Below are 21,294 nucleotides of genomic sequence, written 5' to 3' on the forward strand. Positions count from 1 at the left end.
AAGCACTCGTCGGAAATGTAACGCCCCTTTCCATAATCACGAGCTTCATCTTTCAAAATAAATGTAAAGACCGTTAATAATGATCTTAGTTTCCCATCAGTTCAAGCTGAAAGAGGAACAGAGTCGAGACACACACAGTGATGAAGCTCGTGTGTGTTTGGAGAACACAAGACACGGACGGTTAAGACAAGTCCACTGTGTGACCCTCTCTCTCACACACACACACACACACACACACGACACGCAAAACTCTGCATTTGAATAGTCACTAGGAAATATTTAAACTGATAACAAAACATACTTCCAGTCGCTGATTCAGATTGTCATCAGAGTGACCTCCTCTCCTCGGTTCATCCATAAAATGGGTTTCTGTTCTGTTCTAAATGCATCTTCTTTCGTAAGACCAAATAAAGTGCTACTGCTTTCTCCTCGATACGACACGACTGCTTCAACACCGTGTTTCTGAAAACACACTGACTTTCTTTGCGTGAACATTTGGGCAGCATTACTCAGATATTTCCACAGCGACGTAGAGATGAGAAGGAGTGTATGTCAGAGTCTTAACTTTGATAAAGAATATCTCTTTGGATTTGAGACTTTAGTCTTTATAACTTTACAGATCTTCTTCATGCACCAAGAGCTTGTAACCCTCCAGAGAGAAAGGAAACTGAAATCACATCATGTGACCCTTTAAACTCCAGAAGCTTCTGCTGATGTAATAATAATGTGAACTATGACCCGGACATGCTGTGTGTGTGTGTGTGTGTGTTCTGCAGGTGGACTTTGCCAACCGGTTCGTTGGGGGGGGAGTGACTGGTTCTGGTCTGGTTCAGGAGGAAATCCGGTTCCTGATAAACCCGGAGCTCATCGCCGCTCGACTCTTCACTGAAGCACTGGAGGATAACGAGTGTCTGATCGTCACAGGTAGACACACACACACACACACGCACACGCGCACACACACACGCGCACACACACACACACACACGCACACACACGCGCGCACACACACACGCGCACACACACACACACACGCACACACACGCGCGCACCCACACACACACACACACATACACAGAGACACACACACACGTGCATTTATGGTTTATGTGGACTCTCCATGGGTGTAATGGTTTTGTTTGAATGTTTGGCAGCTGAAATTATTCAGCCAGAAATGGCAAAAACAATTGCATTCAGCTGAAAAGGTGAGAAGACAGTACAAGCACGACAGCGAGAGACGGTTTAACCCTGCGTCTCCTGTCTCTGAGGAGAAGAGGAAGAGATGGTTACTGCATGATGATCTAATTCACCAAATAGCCTTAAGCAATTAGTAAATAAACTGCAGAACGTTCAGTTTTCTAATGATGAGAAGGTACCGCCTGACAATGTAAAGCGTTATATAAATGTAAGGAATTATTATTAGAACAGAATCCCAGGTGTTCAAAGCCCAAAGTGAAACCGTGTTACTCATCAGCCGCTCAGGAACATGTTTTACATGTTTAACATCAGTTTTACAGGCATGTAACAGTGTGATACACGTGAAAAACATAGTTCTAGATTCACAGAGAATCATTCAGAAATCTGCAGATGTCAACAAAAGAAGCACTGAGATCTTCCTGCAGGTTTCTGACGAAATAAAACTTACATCAACATTTATAAATGATATTATTGTAATTTTAATGTTCTTCTGTAAAATACAATAAAAAAATAAGACAATGATAAAAATTACAACAGCTCTATTAATGTATTATAACATTCACACAGTGTTAAAATCTGTTATTTTCTGTTTCAAAAGAAGTCTCTTCTGCTCAGCCAGGCATTTATCTGTTCAGGAAAAAATACAAAAACAGTAATATTGTGAATTATTATCATTATTTTAAATAACTGTTTTCTATCTGTTATAGTGTAATTTATTTCTGATGTATTTTCAGCATCAGTCTTCAGTGTCACATGATCTTCAGAAATCAGAATAATATGATGATTTACTGCTGAAAGTGTTCAGTTTCCCTTCGTCTCTAGACAGTGACGTGTCTGACTCAAGCAGGTCTCAAAGATGTTCAGTTTAACTGTGCGTTGTTGGTATAATGTTTGCTAGAATGTTAAAAAAGTATTTTTAAAATGTTTTTTTTTTTGTAATTGATTGATTTTTCTTTTTGTTCTGTGAAAAGCAAAAAAAAATTAAAAAAAAATTATTAGTATAAAAATTAAAATAATTCATGCAATTGTGAAAAAAATTAGCAAAATACTTAACCATTTGTGTTTAGTATTTGGCCTAAACAGAGTGAAGTGACTGTGATTTAAGACAGATTCTTTCAAAGCAGATGTTAATGTAGTGTTGTGAAGGTCAGGATCAGCTGTGAAGCAGGTATTCGGCGCATGTCGAGTGTGTAATACTGTTCTGATGTTCACAGGAGCAGAGCGGTTCAGCAGATACTCGGGATACTCGGATAGCTTCCGCTGGGACGGAGACCATGATGACCAGACGCCGAGGTGTGTGTGTGTGTGTGTGTGTGTGTGTGTGTGTGTGTCTCAGAGGCGCTGATGCTGTGTTTGTGTCTGCAGGGACGAGTGGCAGCGCAGATGCACTGAGATCGTGGCTATAGACGCCCTGCATTACACACGATTCCTGGAGCAGTTTCAGCCTGAAAACATGAGCAGAGAACTCAACAAGGTCAGAATAAACCTCTGCACTTCATCTGAACATCAGAGATGAACCCACTGAGCACATCTCCTGTATCCTGTGACTCTGCTGCAGATGCTCGGGATCACCGATGCGTGAGGGACAGTAATAAACATAATAATACAGTTCCTTACGAAGCACTGAACATGTTGAGGACGGATCTGCTCGCTCATAGATCAGTGTTAGGTTAGGGACGGGTCAGTTAGTGTCGTCTGTCCGCTGATGTCTGTCCATCCCTCAGGCCTTCTGTGGGTTCGTGCGTCCAGGAGTCCAGACGGAGAATCTGTCGGCCGTCTCGACGGGGAACTGGGGCTGTGGAGCCTTCGGAGGAGACAAGCGTCTCAAAGGTGCGTCAAACACCTGAAATAAAAAGTTAACACGTGAACATCATTAAACCCCAAATGCCAAACAAACAAACTCTTTTTCACTCTTTGAAAGTAAAACACTCTGTGATTCACTGACGCTTTCACACACACTGCTCCTCTTCCTCAGACTGACAACAGAAGCAAAGAGAGCGATGAAGAGCGTTTGTGATGATATACGATTGTTTTGTTAACATATGTGTGTGTGTGCGTGTGTGTGTGTGTGTGTGTGTGTGTGTGTAGCTGTGCTGCAGATGATGGCGGCTGCGGAGGCGGAGCGGGATCTGATGTACTTCACGTTTGGTGACGCAGATCTAGTCAAAGATGTCCTTCACATACACAAAATGATCACAGACACACACACCACCGTAGGTAAGACACACTCTCTCTCTTTCTCACTCTCACACACACACACACACACACACGGGGAAGTCATGGCGTAGTGGTTAGAGAGTTTGACTCCTAACCCTAGGGTTGTGTGTTCAAGTCTCGGGCCGGTAACACCACGACTGAGGAGCGCTTGAGCAAGACACCGAACCCCTGACTGCTCCCCGGACACCACAGCAGTAATGATGACCACTGCTCCGGGTGTGTGTGTGTGAGTGTGTGTGTGTGTGTGTGTGTGTGTGTGTGTGTGTGAGTGTGTGCGTGGGAACTTTGTATGGGCTAAATGCAGAGCACGAATTCTGAGTATGGGTCACCACACTTGACTGAATGTCACATCACTTAATCACATGGTGTTTGTGCAGTGTGTTTATGTTTCTCTGTGGTTTTCTGTAGGATCTGTGTTCAGGCTGTTGCTGCAGTATTATGAGTGTGTGTGTAAGAAAACTACAAGAAGCAAACCTCAGGAAACACTTTACAGCTTCCTCTCTGAGCACCTGTGACCCCTGACCCCAGCGGCTCGGCCAGGCGGTGCTGTTTTCTGCTCTCAGACGTCGCTGTATGTGCCTCAATAAAGCTGTTTTAAATGTCTGTGGGCTGGTTGTGGTGTTTCCGTGTGTGACTGGCCCCGGGGCAGATGAAAGCGTGGCCCGCTGGGCTCCATATCGACCGAGCCGCTCGTGAACACAGTCTTTATAGAGCGGAGCTGAAACGCTGCTTTTCCTACTGACATTAGATAGTTCTACACTTACAGTTCTTTCCCCTAAGATCTTTATGTGAAAACAATAACGCAGAGTCATCGGAGTATAAAAAAAAGTTCACATGAACATGCAGACTTAAGGTCATTATTATATTACAAATGCATTTTTCCATCTCAAAAATATATCTAAATTACGGCCTATGCTCTCAATGTCAAATGCAGAAATGTTAATCCATGCATTTATGAGCTCAAGGTTAGACTATTGTAATGCTTTATTGGGTGGTTGTTCTGCACGCTTGGTAAACAAACTACAGCTAGTCCAAAATGCAGCAGCAAGAGTTCTTACTAGAACCAGGAAGTATGACCATATTAGCCCGGTCCTGTCCACACTGCACTGGCTCCCTATCAAACATCGTATCGATTTTAAAATATTGCTTATTACTTATAAAGCCCTGAATGGTTTAGCACCTCAGTATTTGAATGAGCTCCTTTTACATTATACTCCTCTACGTCCGCTACGTTCTCAAAACTCAGGCAATTTGATAATACCTAGAATATTAAAGACCCATCTCTTTAACCTGGCATACACATAACATACTAATATGCTTTTAATATCCAAATCCGTTAAAGGATTTTTAGGCTGCATTAATAAGGTAAACCGGAACCGGAAACACTTCACATAACACCGTACTTTCTACATCATTAGAAGAATGGCATCTACGCTAATATTAGTCTGTTTCTCTCTTGTTCCGAGGTCACCGTAGCCACCAGATCCAGTCTGTGTCCAGATCAGAGGGTCACTGCAGTCACCCGGATCCAGTACGTATCCAGACCAGATGGTGGATCAGCACCTAGAAAGGACCTCTACATCCCTGAAAGACAGCGGAGACCAGGACAACTAGATCCCAGATACAGATCCCCTGTAAAGACCTTGTCTCAGAGGAGCACCAGGACAAGACCACAGGAAACGGATGATTCTTCTGCACAATCTGACTTTGCTGCAGCCTGGAATTGAACTACTGGTTTCGTCTGGTCAGAGGAGAACTGGCCCCCCAACTGAGCCTGGTTTCTCCCAAGGTTTTTTTCTCCATTCTGTCACCGATGGAGTTTCGGTTCCTTGCCGCTGTCGCCTCTGGCTTGCTTAGTTGGGGTCACTTCATCTACAGCGATATCATTGACTTGATTGCAAATTAAAACGGACACTATTTCAACTGAACAGAGATGACATAACTAAATTCAATGATGAACTGCCTTTAACTATCATTTTGCATTATTGAGACACTGTTTTCCAAATGAATGTTGTTCAGTGCTTTGGCGCAATGTATTTTGTTTAAAGCACTATATAAATAAAGGTGATTGATTGATTGATATAGAAGGAATAAAAGTGGGCCCAAAACACTCCCTTGAGGAACCCCACATTCTATACTCTGTGGTTGAGACATTGTTACTCCATTATCCACCACTTGTTTCCTATGCTTCAGATAAGATCTCACCCTTTTTACTGCTATGGCTTGTAATTTACTAACCACAATACCATGGTCAATGGTATCAAAGTCCATCTGTAGGTCTAACAGGATCATAACACAAAAATGACCTTTATCTACCTCCCTCCTAATGTGGTCCGTTAGAAACAATAAACAGGTGTCAGTGGAATGTGATTTATGAAAGCCAGACTCAAACTCATAGAGAATTGTGTGATGCTAAATATTTGTCAATCTGTTAAAAAATAATCTTTTCAATTATATTTGACACACTAAAAAGAGTTGAAACCGGTCTATAGTTTCCATGGTCTAATGTACTCCCTTTCTTGTGAAGTGGAATTACTCTGGCAAGATTGAAATCATTAGGGAAATATCCTTGCCCAATAGACATGTTTATAATATGTGTGACATCTTTCCCAGAGTAAAACTCAAAGATGTGACTTTCCCCATACTGCCCTGACTGGACAGGTCGTTTTTCCACTAGTTTACTAGCAACTGATGACAAGTAATTATTAAAACTATCTGCCACTCACTTTTTCTGCTGTGACATTATTCCCCAAATCAAGAGTTATGTTACTGGCTTTTGTTTTTAACCTATTACTGTAACCAATCTGCTTGTGGGACTTCCATAACTCGCTTGAATCATTTCTATATTGCACAATTTTCTCATTAAAATATGTCTTTTTTACCATTGATCACTAATCTGCTAACTTAATTTCTCACCTTTTTGTACTCTTTCCAATTCTGATATTTCTCATCCTAATTGCCTTGAGAATATCATCATTTATCCATGGTTCTGGCCTCTGTTTAACTCTAACTACTTTAAAAGAGGCTACTTTGTCTACAGCTTCTAAAAACACACCTTTAAATAAGCACCATGCTTTATCAACTTTCTTACATTGCAGCACAACAGACCAGTTTGCTAAATTCAAGCAGTCATTAAATGCTTCTTTATTATATGTTTTCAATGACCTAATTCTTATAGACCTATGAGAATTAAACACTGCTTCCAAGTACAGAACACAATAGAATGATCACTCAGTCAGTTACCCCACTTTCTCTTTTTCTGACACTGACACAAGGTTGATAATAGTTTGAGTGGAAGAACAGACACGTGTTGTTTCTTTGATCAGCTGATGTAAACTAAATGAGCAACAAAAATTAATTAACGCCATGATTATAGCCAGAACGGTCAGTTTTTCGAATATCAGTATTAAAATCTCCTATCATAATAACTTCCAAATATTTAACCAGACTGCTTAAATTTGGTCATTATTCAAGTCCGTTCTCTGATTAAAACCAATGTCCGATCTCACATAAACACACACACCTTTAAGCTGTTACTGAGGAGACGTATCTGTGATTTTAGGGAGAAGGCTTCTGATGTTAAAGGGGGGGTGAAATGCTATTTCATGCATACAGAGTTTTTTACACTGTTAAAGAGTTGGATTCCCATGCTAAACATGGACAAAGTTTCAAAAATTAAGTTGTACGTTTGAAGGAGTATTTCTGTTCCAAAAATACTTCCGGTTTGTCACAAGTTTGGGTAAGTTTTTTTCGAGTATGGCTCTGTGTGACGTTAGATGGAGCGGAATTTCCTTATATGGGTCCTGAGGCACTTCTGCCGGAAGAGCGCGCTCCCGTATAGCAGAGCACTGAGAGCACAACAGACTTCACTGATCAGAGCCAGAGCGTCGCCAAATGTCACAAAAGAAGTGTGTTTTTGGTTGCCAGGGCAAGACAACCCTGCACAGATTACCAAAAGAGAAACAGCATTAAGAGACCAGTGGATGGAGTTTATTTTTACAGAGCATCAACGGAGTTGTGCAAGTGTTTGTGTTTGTTCCCTGCATTTCGAAGATGCTTGTTTTACAAACAAGGCCCAGTTTGACGACGGATTTGCACATCGTTTATTTCTTAAGGATGATGCAGTCCCAACGAAAAAGGGTCACGATGGTGTGTTGGAACCGCAGGCGGTGAGTAAAACTGCTTAAAATATCTCTTCCTTCTTGTTAGTGCGTCCGCCTCCCATGCCGGAGACCCGGGTTCGAGCCCCGCTCGGAGCGAGTCGTTGCTGCTGCTGCTCTCGTTCAGTTTCAGTCTCTGGATCTGATTCTGGATCATAAATAAACGGCTGAATCTGACTTAGCCATGGTTTATTTTGGATGTTTTTTTCCTCAAGGCAATGTCAGAGCCGTTAAATATGTTTTTCAACAGCTCTGGGTAATGTCACAGCTTCCAAACGCTCTCAAAGCAAAAGCCTACTGGCGCTCGTGATTCTTTAGCTCCGCCCACACGTCACGCCTCCAGGCGCTCGTGTTTTTCCGGGAAAAATCGGTACAGACTATCTTTCTCTTATGAATATAATAAAACTAAAGACTTTTTGGAGTTATGAAGGATGCAGTACTACTCTATACGTACTCAAGATTAACAGGATATTGAGTGAAAACGAGCATTTCACGCCCCCTTTAAGAAGGAGCACATGAAGTCCCCTTGTCGAAAGAAACGGATCCACATTTGGCTTAACCTTACAGGCATCCTCCAAAAGCGAATGGTGTGACTGAACTGGACAGAATTCATGGGTTGTTTGCTCCCATCAAGGAACACCATTGGGTTTCCCATTCCCGGCTCTGTTCTCTCAATGTCTCCATGCACTCCTTCACCCAGGTCATCACACCTGTCGCATTCCTAGGTCTGAAATCGTGCATCGGAGCGGGACATTGGTGTATATCCCCAGACAATAGCAGCCATATACAGATGATTGAATCTCCGTCCGTTAATTTGCTGCTTAGCTCCAGTCTTTGATTTACTCCAAATGAAAGATTCTGCTAAATGATTCAGTGTAAAATGTAAATTAACCAGTGTGTGTGTGTGTGTCTGAGAGAGAGAGAGTGAGAGTGTGTGTGTGTGTGTGTGTGTGTGAGAGAGAGAGAGTGAGAGTGTGTGTGTGTGTGTGTGTGTGTGTGAGAGAGAGAGAGTGAGAGAGTGTGTGTGTGTGTGTGTGAGAGAGAGAGAGTGAGAGTGTGTGTGTGTGTGTGTGTGTCTGAGAGAGAGAGAGTGAGAGTGTGTGTGTGTGTGTGTGTGTGTGTGGCAGCACACCTGCAAAGCGTTAGCACTCGTTAGCTTGTCATTAGCGTTTTCTTTTCTCCTCTCCTCTCCTCTCTCACGCTGCAGTTTTCCACAAGTTCATCAAACAACCGTGGTAAGAATATTTCATCAAGCACGGTGAGTAATGGCTTCTCCTACAATTGTTATATGCACCTCTTGCCACATGTACAGTTTATCTATCTCTGTTGCTGATGAGGGATTCACATGTGATAAATGCAGGGAAACAGTTAGGCTGACAGAGAAGATTTCAGAATTAGAGACACGCATCCAAACTTTAATTGAGGACAGTAAGAATGTTAGGGCTCTAGATACGGCTTTGGATGCGTCTAGCTCAGGGACTCCTGTACATTGTCCGGTTCCAGCAGAGCCCCTGCAGCAGGGCAACTGGGTGACGGTGAGGCAGCGTAGTCGTGGGTCAAAACACCGCTCTTCTGTTCCGATCAAAACATTAAACAGGTTCTCCCCACTCAGTGATGCACCCACTGAGAAACCTGATGAAAGTGCTCTAGTTATTGGTGATTCTATTGTACGGAACGTGAATATAGAGACACCAGCCACCATAGTCAAATGTTTACCGGGAGCCAGAGCGCCTGACATCTTGGCAAATTTAAAAGTGCTGGCTAATGCTAAACGTAAATACAGTAAGATTGTTATTCATGCCGGCGCTAATGATGTTCGACTTCGCCAGTCGGAGATCACTAAAAATAACTTTAAAGAGGTGTGTGAACTTGCAAGCATGATGTCAGACACTGTAATATGCTCTGGTCCCCTCCCTGCTTACCGTGGTGATGAGATGCATAGCAGATTGTCATCACTCAATGGCTGGATGTCTAAGTGGTGTCCACAGAATAACATAGGTTATATAGACAATTGGACGAGCTTTTGGGGCAGACCTGACCTGTTTAAAAGAGATGGTCTTCATCCCTCCTGGGGTGGCGCCACTCTTCTGTCTAGAAATATGGCAAATAGTCTTAGTGTTTATACTTGACTAACTGGGGCCCAGGTCAGGAAGCAGACAGACTGGCTAAACCGACCGTCTGCTAGCTGCCTCCCGTCACAGAGGTCAGTTAATTCTCAGCACATAGAGACTCTTTCACCTAGATATCACACTATAGAGACTGTGTCTGTTCCCCGAACTAGAAAATACAAAAAACGTCCAAACCAAGTTAAGGTTAACAATTTAATTGAGGTTCAACAAATAAAAAACAAATGCAATATGGATAAACAAATGATAAAGATTGGCTTATTGAATATCAGATCCATTTCTACGAAAACACTTTTTGTAAATAATATGATAACTGATCATAATATAGATGTGCTCTGCTTGACAGAAACCTGGCTAAAACCTGATGATTACATTATTTTAAATGAGTCCACCCCCCAAGATTATTGTTATAAACACGAGCCGCGTCTAAAAGGCAAAGGGGGAGGAGTTGCTTCAATTTATAATAACGTTTTCAGGATTTCTCAGAGGGCAGGCTACAAGTATAACTCGTTTGAAGTAATGGTGCTTCATATAACATTATCCAGAGAAACCAATGTTAATGATAAATCCCCTGTTATGTTTGTACTGGCTACTGTACACAGGCCACCAGGGCACCATACAGACTTTATTAAAGAGTTTGGTGATTTTACATCCGAGTTAGTTCTGGCTGCAGATAAAGTTTTAATAGTTGGTGATTTTAATATCCATGTCGATAATGAAAAAGATGCATTGGGATCAGCATTTATAGACATTCTGAACTCTATTGGTGTTAGACAACACGTTTCAGGACCTACTCATTGTCGAAATCATACTCTAGATTTAATACTGTCACATGGAATTGATGTTGATAGTGTTGAAATTATTCAGCCAAGTGATGATATCTCAGATCATTATTTAGTTCTGTGTAAACTTCATATAGCCAAAATTGTAAATTCTACTTCTTGTTACAAGTATCGAAGAACCATCACTTCTACCACAAAAGACAGCTTTTTAAGTTATCTTCCTGATGTATCCGAATTCCTTAGCATATCCAAAACCTCAGAACAACTTGATGATGTAACAGAAACTATGGACTCTCTCTTTTCTAGCACTTTAAATACAGTTGCTCCTTTACGCTTAAGAAAGGTTAAGGAAAACAGTTTGACACCATGGTATAATGAGCATACTCGCACCCTAAAGAGAGCAGCCCGAAAAATGGAGCGCAGCTGGAGGAAAACAAAACTAGAGGTATTTCGTATTGCTTGGCGGGAAAGTAGCATATCCTACCGAAAAGCATTAAAAACTGCTAGATCTGATTACTTTTCTTCTCTTTTAGAAGAAAACAAACATAACCCCAGGTATTTATTCAATACAGTGGCTAAATTAACGAAAAATAAAGCCTCAACAAGTGTTGACATTTCCCAACACCACAGCAGTAATGACTTTATGAACTACTTTACTTCTAAAATCGATACTATTAGAGATAAAATTGCAACCATTCAGCCGTCAGCTACAGTATCACATCAGACAGTGCACTATAGACCCCCTGAGGAACAGTTCCACTCATTCTCTACTATAGGAGAGGAAGAATTGTATAAACTTGTTAAATCATCTAAACTTACAACATGTATGTTAGACCCTATACCATCTAAGCTCTTAAAAGAGGTGCTTCCAGAAGTCATAGGTCCTCTTCTGACTATTATTAATTCCTCATTGTTATTAGGACATGTCCCCAAAACCTTTAAACTGGCTGTTATTAAGCCTCTCATAAAAAAGCCACAACTTGACCCCAGAGAACTTGTTAATTATAGACCAATCTCGAATCTCCCTTTTCTGTCCAAGATACTAGAAAAGGTGGTATCCTCACAATTATATTCCTTCTTAGAGAAAAATGGTATATGTGAGGATTTCCAGTCAGGATTTAGACCGTATCATAGTACTGAGACTGCTCTCCTTAGAGTTACAAATGATCTGCTCTTATCATCTGATCGTGGGTGTATCTCTCTATTAGTTTTATTGGATCTTAGTGCTGCGTTTGACACAATTGACCACAACATTCTTTTGCATAGACTTGAACACTTTGTTGGCATCAGTGGAAGTGCATTAGCATGGTTTAAATCGTACTTATATGACCGCCATCAGTTCGTAGCAGTGAATGAAGATGTATCATATCGATCACAAGTGCAGTATGGAGTACCTCAAGGCTCAGTTCTAGGGCCGCTACTCTTCACGCTTTATATGTTACCCTTGGGAGATATCATCAGGAAACATGGTGTTAGCTTTCACTGTTATGCTGATGATACTCAGCTCTATATTTCCTCGCAGCCCGGTGAAACACACCAATTTGAAAAACTAATGGAATGCATAGTCGATATAAAAAATTGGATGACGAGTAATTTCTTACTGCTAAATTCAGAAAAAACAGAGGTGTTAATCATAGGGCCTAAAAACTCTACTTGTAATAACCTAGAACACTGTCTAAGACTTGATGGTTGCTCTGTCAATTCTTCGTCATCAGTTAGGAACCTAGGTGTGCTACTTGATCGCAATCTTTCCTTAGAAAGCCACGTTTCTAGCATTTGTAAAACTGCATTTTTCCATCTCAAAAATATATCTAAATTACGGCCTATGCTCTCAATGTCAAATGCAGAAATGTTAATCCATGCATTTATGACTTCAAGGTTAGACTATTGTAATGCTTTATTGGGTGGTTGTTCTGCACGCTTAGTAAACAAACTACAGCTAGTCCAAAATGCAGCAGCAAGAGTTCTTACTAGAACCAGGAAGTATGACCATATTAGCCCGGTCCTGTCCACACTGCACTGGCTCCCTATCAAACATCGTATAGATTTTAAAATATTGCTTATTACTTATAAAGCCCTGAATGGTTTAGCACCTCAGTATTTGAATGAGCTCCTTTTACATTATACTCCTCTACGTCCGCTACGTTCTCAAAACTCAGGCAATTTGATAATACCTAGAATATCAAAATCAAATGCGGGCGGCAGATCCTTTTCCTATTTGGCGCCTAAACTCTGGAATAACCTACCTAACATTGTTCGGGAGGCAGACACACTCTGTCAGTTTAAATCTAGATTAAAGACCCATCTCTTTAACCTGGCTTACACATAACATACTAATATGCTTTTAATATCCAAATCCGTTAAAGGATTTTTAGGCTGCATTAATTAGGTAAACCGGAACCGGGAACACTTCACATAACACCGTACTTTCTACATCATTAGAAGAATGGCATCTACGCTAATATTTGTCTGTTTCTCTCTTGTTCCGAGGTCACCGTGGCCACCAGATCCAGTCTGTGTCCAGATCAGAGGGTCACTGCAGTCACCCGGATCCAGTACGTATCCAGACCAGATGGTGGATCAGCACCTAGAAAGGACCTCTACTGCCCTGAAAGACAGCGGAGACCAGGACAACTAGATCCCAGATACAGATCCCCTGTAAAGACCTTGTCTCAGAGGAGCACCAGGACAAGACCACAGGAAACAGATGATTCTTCTGCACAATCTGACTTTGCTGCAGCCTGGAATTGAACTACTGGTTTCGTCTGGTCAGAGGAGAACTGACCCCAACTGAGCCTGGTTTCTCCCAAGGTTTTTTTCTCCATTCTGTCACCGATGGAGTTTCGGTTCCTTGCCGCTGTCGCCTCTGGCTTGCTTAGTTGGGGTCACTTCATCTACAGCGATATCGTTGACTTGATTGCAAATTAAAACAGACACTATTTCAACTGAACAGAGATGACATCAATGAATTCAATGATGAACTGCCTTTAACTATCATTTTGCATTATTGAGACACTGTTTTCCAAATGAATGTTGTTCAGTGCTTTGGCGCAATGTATTTTGTTTAAAGCACTATATAAATAAAGGTGATTGATTGATTGATTGTGTGTGAGAGAGAGAGAGTGAGAGAGTGTGTGTGTGTCTGAGAGAGAGAGAGTGAGAGTGTGTGTGTGTGTGTCTGAGAGAGAGAGAGTGAGAGTGTGTGTGTGTGTGTGTGTGTGTGAGAGAGAGAGAGTGAGAGAGTGTGTGTGTGTGTGAGAGAGAGAGTTTGTATGACTTCTGCTTTTCTATAAATAGTGCTCAAGGTATTTTTTCTGTGCATTTCTTGAAATGAATCGGTGTTGACCAGTAATTGTTAAAATGCTTTGAAACCTGTTAAAATATCTTAAAAAGAGCTTAAAGAGCAAATAAAAATAGACAAAGCATTGCCATGAATTAGTACTTTATCCAAAAGATCTCCATCTGCATCACCTGCTTTTCTAAACAGCATTCAAAAATCAAAAAATGTTTGCCATGTTCAGTTTTTATATTTGAGCTCATGTTAAAAAACACCTGAATGTGAACGGATAGACATCAATACACACAGTTCACTCACATTAAAGAGTAGGAAAGACAATAAAGAGTAAAGCTCAGTGAATGAATGAAAGAACGACCAGACGTTCCTCCTCTGCTCTGCTCTGGTGTGTTTCAGAGTTCGGTGTGTGTCCGAGAGCCGTCCCGTGACCGGCTGCGCTAAAGCTCTCCTGATCCTCTTTGGTCTTCAACATACGTCAGAAACCCAAATCTACTGATATGAGAGCAGCTCCTTGTGCAGTGGAATTACTGCAGATTACAAAATCCTGGAGAATTTCTAATCCTGAACATGAATGTTGATTAGCCACCGCTTCCAGATCTGAGCTGGAGACTGAGAAGATCTGTGAACATCAGCAACACACCGAACACTGAGAATTCAGACTCCTGACGAGCACACACACACTCGCACGTACGCACGCACACACACACACACACACACACACACACTCGCACGCACGCACACACACACACTCGCACACACGCACACACACACTCTCATACACACACTCACACACACACACTCGCACGCACACTCGCACGCACGCACACACACACACACACGCACCCACACACACACACACACACACACACATGCACCCACGCACACACACACACACACACCGAGGAATCAGGGCATTTTCTAAAGTCTAAACCAGTGACGATGAATATCTGCAATCCAGTCCTTGATGAGAGATTCTATTGGAGTTATTTAGCCTTCATCAGTCTCCTTCTGAACATCTAAAGAACCGTCACAAACTGTCTTGTGCCTCACGGTTTATTCTGTGGATAAACAATGAAAAGCCCTTTTGTTTTTAGCAGTTCCCTCACTGGTTTCAAGTTAGGGTTACTTACAGATTTACACATGAATATTAGATTCTCTTGCACTGATCAACAGCAACAGTAAGGCAAGAACAATGAAATGGTTAAATGATTGTGTCCTAAATGAACTGTGTAAGTGATCTCTCACACTGCAGAGAACTGAAATAAGGCTTCATATGTCCGTCTTCTATAATCACTTTGAGAAATTCTGGACAAATATCTCCAAATGTGTTAGGCACTGATTTGACATGAATTACAGTCACATCACGTGTAAATTCTTGCAGACTCGTCTGAATACAACATTACATGGCTAAAGCTCATTCACTATTTCTTTTTGTCTGCAGATTTCTGCCCGGTGAGGAACTGCCAGATTCCTCCACGGTAGAACTCGTTCCCGAACGCGTACAGGACGGCGTGGAAGATCGGAGATGTCTTGGCAAGCACTGAAAGAACCTAGAGGACCAGACGACTGTCATCAGAACTGAGATCAACGTGAGAACAATGATTTATCAATCCCGTGAAAGATTTGAAAGACCACCAGTGTTTGTTCTCTTACCATTCTGAGCTTTGGTGAAATGAGGCTAACGTTCTCGAAGCAGGCGTATGTGCACAGAAGAAGATACGGACCCCAGCAGAACAGCAGCGCTTTCAGAGGTAACCCTGTGTTAAACTGCAGGACAGAGAGGAGAAGCTGACACTAAACACCAACACACACACACACACTCACACACACACACACACACACTCACACACACACACACACACACACGCACACACACGCACACTCACAAACACACACACACACACACACTCACACACACACACGCACACACACGCACACTCACAAACACACACACACACTCACACACACACACACACACGCACACACACACACACACACACACACACGCACACACACGCACTCACACGCACTCACACGCACACACACGCACTCACACACACACTCACACCATTCACTTCTCAAATCATGCTTTTATCTAAAACATCATGAAAAACTAGAGCAGAAATCTGCTGCTTGCGTGGCTTAAAGCACACAGAATGCTGAGCGTGTGGCTGATTCGTGTCAGTCTCGCTGCAGATGAACTCGTTTGTGCTGCTCTAACGAGTGTCTTGCGCTGATTAACTGCTGACAGGTAGTCACAACCAGATTATTAACACTAAACTAGTAGCTGTTAATGGTGAGTTGGTTCACGCATCAGAGACGTGCCTCTCTTCCGAGGATGCAGAGTTATACACAGCCTCATTACAGCATATAAAACTGGTTCAGTGTGCTGTACAAAATGCATCTCTGATTATACGCAGGTTATAAAAATTGATAATTGAAATTTACTACATTATAGGGTACAGCAATTACTTAAAATGATAAATAACACACACACATATATATATATATCAAGTGAATCATACTAGGCGACAGCAAAGTTCGGGCAAATGAAAATACATTGTGTCTCATTGTAGCGTATGTTTGATAAGCAGTGTGTGAGTACCTTAAAGTGGCGTGTCTTTTTGAAATAAGCATAGATGGAACTGTAGGACGACTGCAAAACCATAACCGGGAATGCTAAATACAGTACAGTGATGGACACCATGTAGGTGATGTAACTCCTGAAGAAGACAGAGAAGAAAACAACGTATTACTCTTGCAGGTAAATTCCCACATGATATTTACAATCATCAGTAGTCGTGTCCAGGCAGGACAGACATTGTCCAGATTTCTCCTAATGTGGTTTCTGATTAGTAATGTGCTGTTCACTCAGAAACAAGAGTGAAGTATGTTTGCGTTCTCCTCTGTGAGATGGATGTACCGGTCTCCTTGTGTGTAGTCGAGCGTACAGCACGTTTTCATCGGCTCAAAGTCAAAGACGCCCCATCCAATGGCCGGCAGCGGCAGGAGCGCCCAGAACACGGCCAGGATCCAGATGATGGTGCTGATGGTCACAGACGTGCTCCAGAACATCTTCTGCTCTGGAAACAAACTCATCGATTTACAGCCAGTCAGATGAGATATAAAATATAGTATAACATGATCCTAAAACCCACTAAACCTGGGAAAACTACTGAAGAATTGAATACAAGCCTTACAGAAAGAAGAGTACAACTAATGTCTTGCGTATAATAAAGTGTCATTTTATGTATGGCATATGTTCTCTGTTTATACTCACTCGTACAGTACTGATGATATCTGTCCCAAGCAATGGCAGCCAGAAAACAGACGGCGGCGAGGATCGACACCATTCCCTGAAAAGCGTGAATCTGGCAGCCCTCCGACCCAAACGGCCAGTATCTTCCAGAGTTCAGAGAAACACAGACACACAGGTGTTTAAATATTTATACATATTAAAACTATGTATTCTTTTGTGTCCAGCGGTTGTATTTCATGCAATCTTTTGTTTCAGTTCTAATTCCTTGTTTGCAATAACACCAATAAGTTATGTGAGAAATAGTCATCACACATATAATTCATTTTAATTTATTTTGCCATATCTTTTCACACAATTGTAAAAGTTGCTATTTTGCTATAAAGTGTAAATTGGTGAAGATTGTGTGGATTGCTGCTGTGGTTTGGGTCAGTCTCACCTCAGGTAACTGGCGTAAGCAGCCACTAAACAGTTAATATTGAGGCTCAGGTCGGCCACGGCCAGGTTAAAGATGAAGAAGTTATTGGGCGTCTGCATCTCCCGGATTCTGAGGAACGCCATGATCGAGATTAAATTAAGAAAGAAACCAAGAAGACCTAGAAGAAAATATTCAGATATTCAGACTGAACAGAATTCATAACACTACAAGAGCAATCATAACTAAATATTATATTCAATGCTTTTAGAAGAATTAAGTCCACAGTAATAAAGAAGTATCAGTAAGCACCACAGTGATCAGATCAGATGCCATCAATCATTACACCATGAACCGACTATATTTGCTTTTCTTTTTTTTCTAATTCAGAAACTATTTACATATTTTACCCCCAATAAGAGGATAGATCCGCCTTCACTAATCAATCAGACATAAAGAACCTTTTCATGTTCGTCAATACATTCATCAGTGAAGAGCTATCCAGCACTGATGAATGGATGAACTGATGGACTGATAGATTGATTGATTGATTGACTGATCGATTGTTTGATTGATTGATTGATTGATTGATTGATTGACTGATCGATCAGCAGTACTCACCGCCCACCAGCAGCACAGAGCCGAAGGCGAACATGTCAAAATCACTAAATCCCTCCGGTAACACGTATAAAGCCATTGTCCAAGACACTTCTCACTGCTGAGCGCTGTGTTACAGAGCGAGACTTTATATGTGTTTATTCCTTCTGAAAGCACGTGTGAGATTTAAAGCCTAGTCTGAAATCCCTGCAAGAATGTTTTAATACCACAAAAGTTTGTGAAATCAGATCCGCATCGCTCGCTCGACCTCAGATCACAGTCCTCCATATACAACTCTCTGACAAATAACAGTGCATGCTTATACAAAATTGTATTATAATTGGTAATTATAATTATAATTGGTTGTCCTGTTCATCTTAAAACACATTGATTTAATTAACTTTTATTGTGTTATGTTTGAAAAATGTATATTCTGAATGAAATTAAATCGTTGCCATGATATTAGAAGTGAAAACCAAGTAACATCACAGAATGTTTGAGGTATAATGTGGTGATCTGACTGCACTAGGTCCCAGTGCACACGGCTGTAATTAGGAAACGAATTCTTGGGTAATAACATACATACACTGTACCACACTTCAGTGTTCAGCATTTGTGCTTTCTCCTCAGGAGCAGTCACGTGTTGTTTCCCCGGATCCTTTGAGAGAAGTGTCTCTTAAAGAATAACTTTAACAGTAAACTATAAAATATGTATAAAAATGCCTCATCATGAGCTCTGTATTAATACATTTACAAATGAATAAAAATGAATAAAGTCAATTATGTCAATGAAGTATTTATTAAAACTGGCAGAAAGACATTGCAAGGCTTTTACTGGTAAAATAAAAATTTCAGTCTTTCAACAGTTAAAATCTTATCATAAAAATAACATAGCATCACAAATAACTACAAATACATGTTTACAAAATAAGCCATACTCCGAGTAGAACATTAACTTTCTATAAAAATGAAGGTCAATCAACAGAATTTGTATAATTTTTGTAAAAAAAAAAAAAAATGTTTTAAAGAAAATTATAAAAAATAAAATGCTGGAATCAACATTAAATCACAAATTCTGTTGTTTGAGCTTATGTTCTATTAAATTAAGAATATTCAAAATCAAATGCTTCCTCAGTATTTTTTTTTTTTTTCTTTTCTGTTTTTTTAATCAGGCTAACTTGTCCAGTCGGGGATATAAAGATGTCTTTCACTTATTATAGTAAGGCGTCTGGTCAATATGGGACAGTTGAACACATATAAACAAATGAAATTTCATATTTTGCTGTTTATTTCGACAGATAGTAGTTACTATGACAATCGTTCGCATTGGGCTTTATGATCAAAGTTAAAAAAGGTAAACACTACTTTAAATCCTCTCAATAAGAAAATGTAAATTCCAAAAATCGAAAATTTGAGTGTGGACACATATAAACATGAAGCAGTGTTAAAAGAGACACTGAAGCAGTGTTGAAGTTAATGAGATAATTAAGAAGTTAAAGGTGCTGTAGGGAACTTCTATAAAAAAATATTTTTTACATATTTATTAAACCTGTCATTATGTCCTGACAGTAGAATCTGGGTGATTCTCACGAAATCGTAGTTTCAAAGATTTCATATATGACATTTAAAAAAATGTTTGTATCAACAAATTTTCTTTTTAAGCATTAAGAGCCGGGTCTGAAGTGTCAGTGACCATAAATTTAAAAAAGTTTTACTGACAATTTAACAACTTTTTGAACATATTTTCCAAAACATGTCCTTAAAAATCTCATTACCGTAACACTCTGAAAAGTCCAGTGATGTGGGGAAAAATAATACATTTTTAAAAATTGTTTTATAATAGTCATGCACAGTTACTTGAAACTCTGGAATAAAATATATTTTTATAATAACATTTTTATGTGATTTTGAATTATTTCTCTCATTACCGCAACACCTTCTGCATTTTGCAGCCAATTTTTTATTTTTTTTTCAGTAAAAACTGAAATATTTTCAAAATGATGTTGCAAACCTGAAAGAACACAATGTATAGATTCTGCACATACATTTAAAAGCAGACTACTATTTTTCAATTTCTTAAATAAATCTTAAAAGAACACATGTTGCGGTAATGATACATAGGTTACGAAAATGAGGTTCTTGATTTCGGTAATGATAATAGGCATATTAAGTATGTGGTATAGTCAAACAAATAATATTTAATGTAGAAAATAATAATATTAATTGTCTACATTAATATTAATACAATAATATTGTATATATACAATAATATAATACAATAATTTTCTACAATAATATCGGCATAAATTATTTTGCAGTGCTTCATAACTAGATAACATAGGGTATAAACACCAGGGGTCATTTTCACAAAGTATTTTAAGTGAAACTAAATGTTGCTCCTAACTCCACATCTTTAGGACTCTTCGACTCTTCTTCAAGTACTTCATAAAGTGTTTTTATGTAAAAATCAGCTTTTAAATCTGTGAAAAGTTAGTGGTAGTCAAGAGGACACCTAAATCACAAAGACCATTCCTAAACAATCCTAAAATGGCTGTTTCCACAGCAATCCAGTTTGGATTTCTTTTACCTTTGTACTAAATCTTACTGTCGTATCAGCCATAATAATTCTAGTCTGTTAATTAAAAGGCTGCTTATACATATAACAATTATTTATAAGATGCAGACATGTAGAAGCTGACAATTAGCTGAATATATGCTTGTTTAATTAGTGACACTCTAGTTCAAACTTTATTTGAATATTGCAACATTTTTATTTTGAAATCTTTATTTGATTATGGCAACATGATATCTCATTCTACAATATTTCTATTATAAAATAACTGACAGAGACCCATCCCCTATCAGCCAATCACTGTGGGTGTAGTTAGTAATCATGCTGACATCATCCATACCAAAAAGGTCGTCCTCACTCTTTTTCTTAGCTTAAGATTTCTCCCCATTCCTTAAAATTCTGTCACAGCTGCTTTATGAATTAGTTTTAAGAGAAGCTGTTTAAAGGGGACCCTGTGGTTTTCCACAAAAATAAATACTTAATAGTGTAATGTTAGAAAACAAACAAGACTAATATTAGTTTTGTAATTTTAGTTTTATTATAAAAAAATTATTCACAATACATTATTACAAAATAATGTTTCTTATTTCATTTTATATTTTATGTAATAATCATATAATTATGTAATAACTATTTATTAATAGTCATTGACAGTGGGAATGTAGTATTTGATAACT

General features: G+C 39.9%; 2 protein-coding genes and 1 long non-coding RNA gene across 9 annotated transcripts in view; 2 read left to right on the forward strand and 1 right to left on the reverse strand.

The window, feature by feature from the left end:
* Positions 1-4,017, forward strand: part of LOC113111418 (poly(ADP-ribose) glycohydrolase-like) — a 21,450-nt gene extending 17,433 nt beyond the window's left edge. For all 6 annotated transcript variants that reach the window (XM_026276091.1, XM_026276086.1, XM_026276087.1 and 3 more), the window contains 6 exons: positions 777-924; positions 2,412-2,490; positions 2,563-2,671; positions 2,922-3,027; positions 3,286-3,414; positions 3,823-4,017. In XM_026276091.1, coding sequence (XP_026131876.1) covers positions 777-924; positions 2,412-2,490; positions 2,563-2,671; positions 2,922-3,027; positions 3,286-3,414; positions 3,823-3,929 — 678 coding nt within the window. In that variant the 3' untranslated portion in view covers positions 3,930-4,017. The remainder of the gene's footprint in view (positions 1-776; positions 925-2,411; positions 2,491-2,562; positions 2,672-2,921; positions 3,028-3,285; positions 3,415-3,822) is intronic.
* Positions 4,018-14,604: 10,587 nt separating this feature from the next.
* On the reverse strand, positions 14,605-18,754 carry LOC113111422 (RPE-retinal G protein-coupled receptor-like). Of its 2 annotated transcripts, none has more exons than XM_026276095.1 (7): positions 18,070-18,754; positions 17,473-17,629; positions 17,058-17,179; positions 16,701-16,860; positions 16,383-16,500; positions 15,431-15,544; positions 14,605-15,327 (listed from the first exon to the last, which is right to left on the reverse strand). In XM_026276095.1, the coding sequence occupies exons 1-7, from the start codon at positions 18,143-18,145 to the stop codon at positions 15,199-15,201; spliced, it is 876 nt and encodes a 291-aa protein (XP_026131880.1). In that variant the 5' UTR covers positions 18,146-18,754; the 3' UTR covers positions 14,605-15,198. The 2 variants fall into 2 exon arrangements, with proteins under 2 accessions (XP_026131880.1, XP_026131881.1); XM_026276096.1 differs by having other exon boundaries at positions 18,077-18,153.
* LOC113111423 (uncharacterized) lies at positions 15,419-16,768 on the forward strand. Its single transcript, XR_003293319.1, has 3 exons — positions 15,419-15,528; positions 16,417-16,541; positions 16,653-16,768. It is a non-coding gene; the product is annotated as an uncharacterized LOC113111423 (long non-coding RNA).
* Positions 18,755-21,294: the final 2,540 nt, after the last annotated feature.

The sequence above is a fragment of the Carassius auratus genome, chromosome 12 (assembly GCF_003368295.1).
Source record: "Carassius auratus strain Wakin chromosome 12, ASM336829v1, whole genome shotgun sequence".
Classification (NCBI taxonomy): Eukaryota; Metazoa; Chordata; class Actinopteri; order Cypriniformes; family Cyprinidae; genus Carassius; species Carassius auratus.

Excerpts from the sequence above, each read along its gene's own strand:
- LOC113111422 (XM_026276095.1), bottom strand. The coding sequence starts at position 18,145 with ATGGCTTTATACGTGTTACCGGAGGGATTTAGTGATTTTGACATGTTC. Across the intron at positions 17,630-18,069 it reads CTCTGTGCTGCTGGTGGGCG|GTCTTCTTGGTTTCTTTCTT; the intron begins GTGAGTACTGCT and ends ATTTTCTTCTAG. Across the intron at positions 15,545-16,382 it reads AAAAGACACGCCACTTTAAG|TTTAACACAGGGTTACCTCT; the intron begins GTACTCACACAC and ends TCTGTCCTGCAG.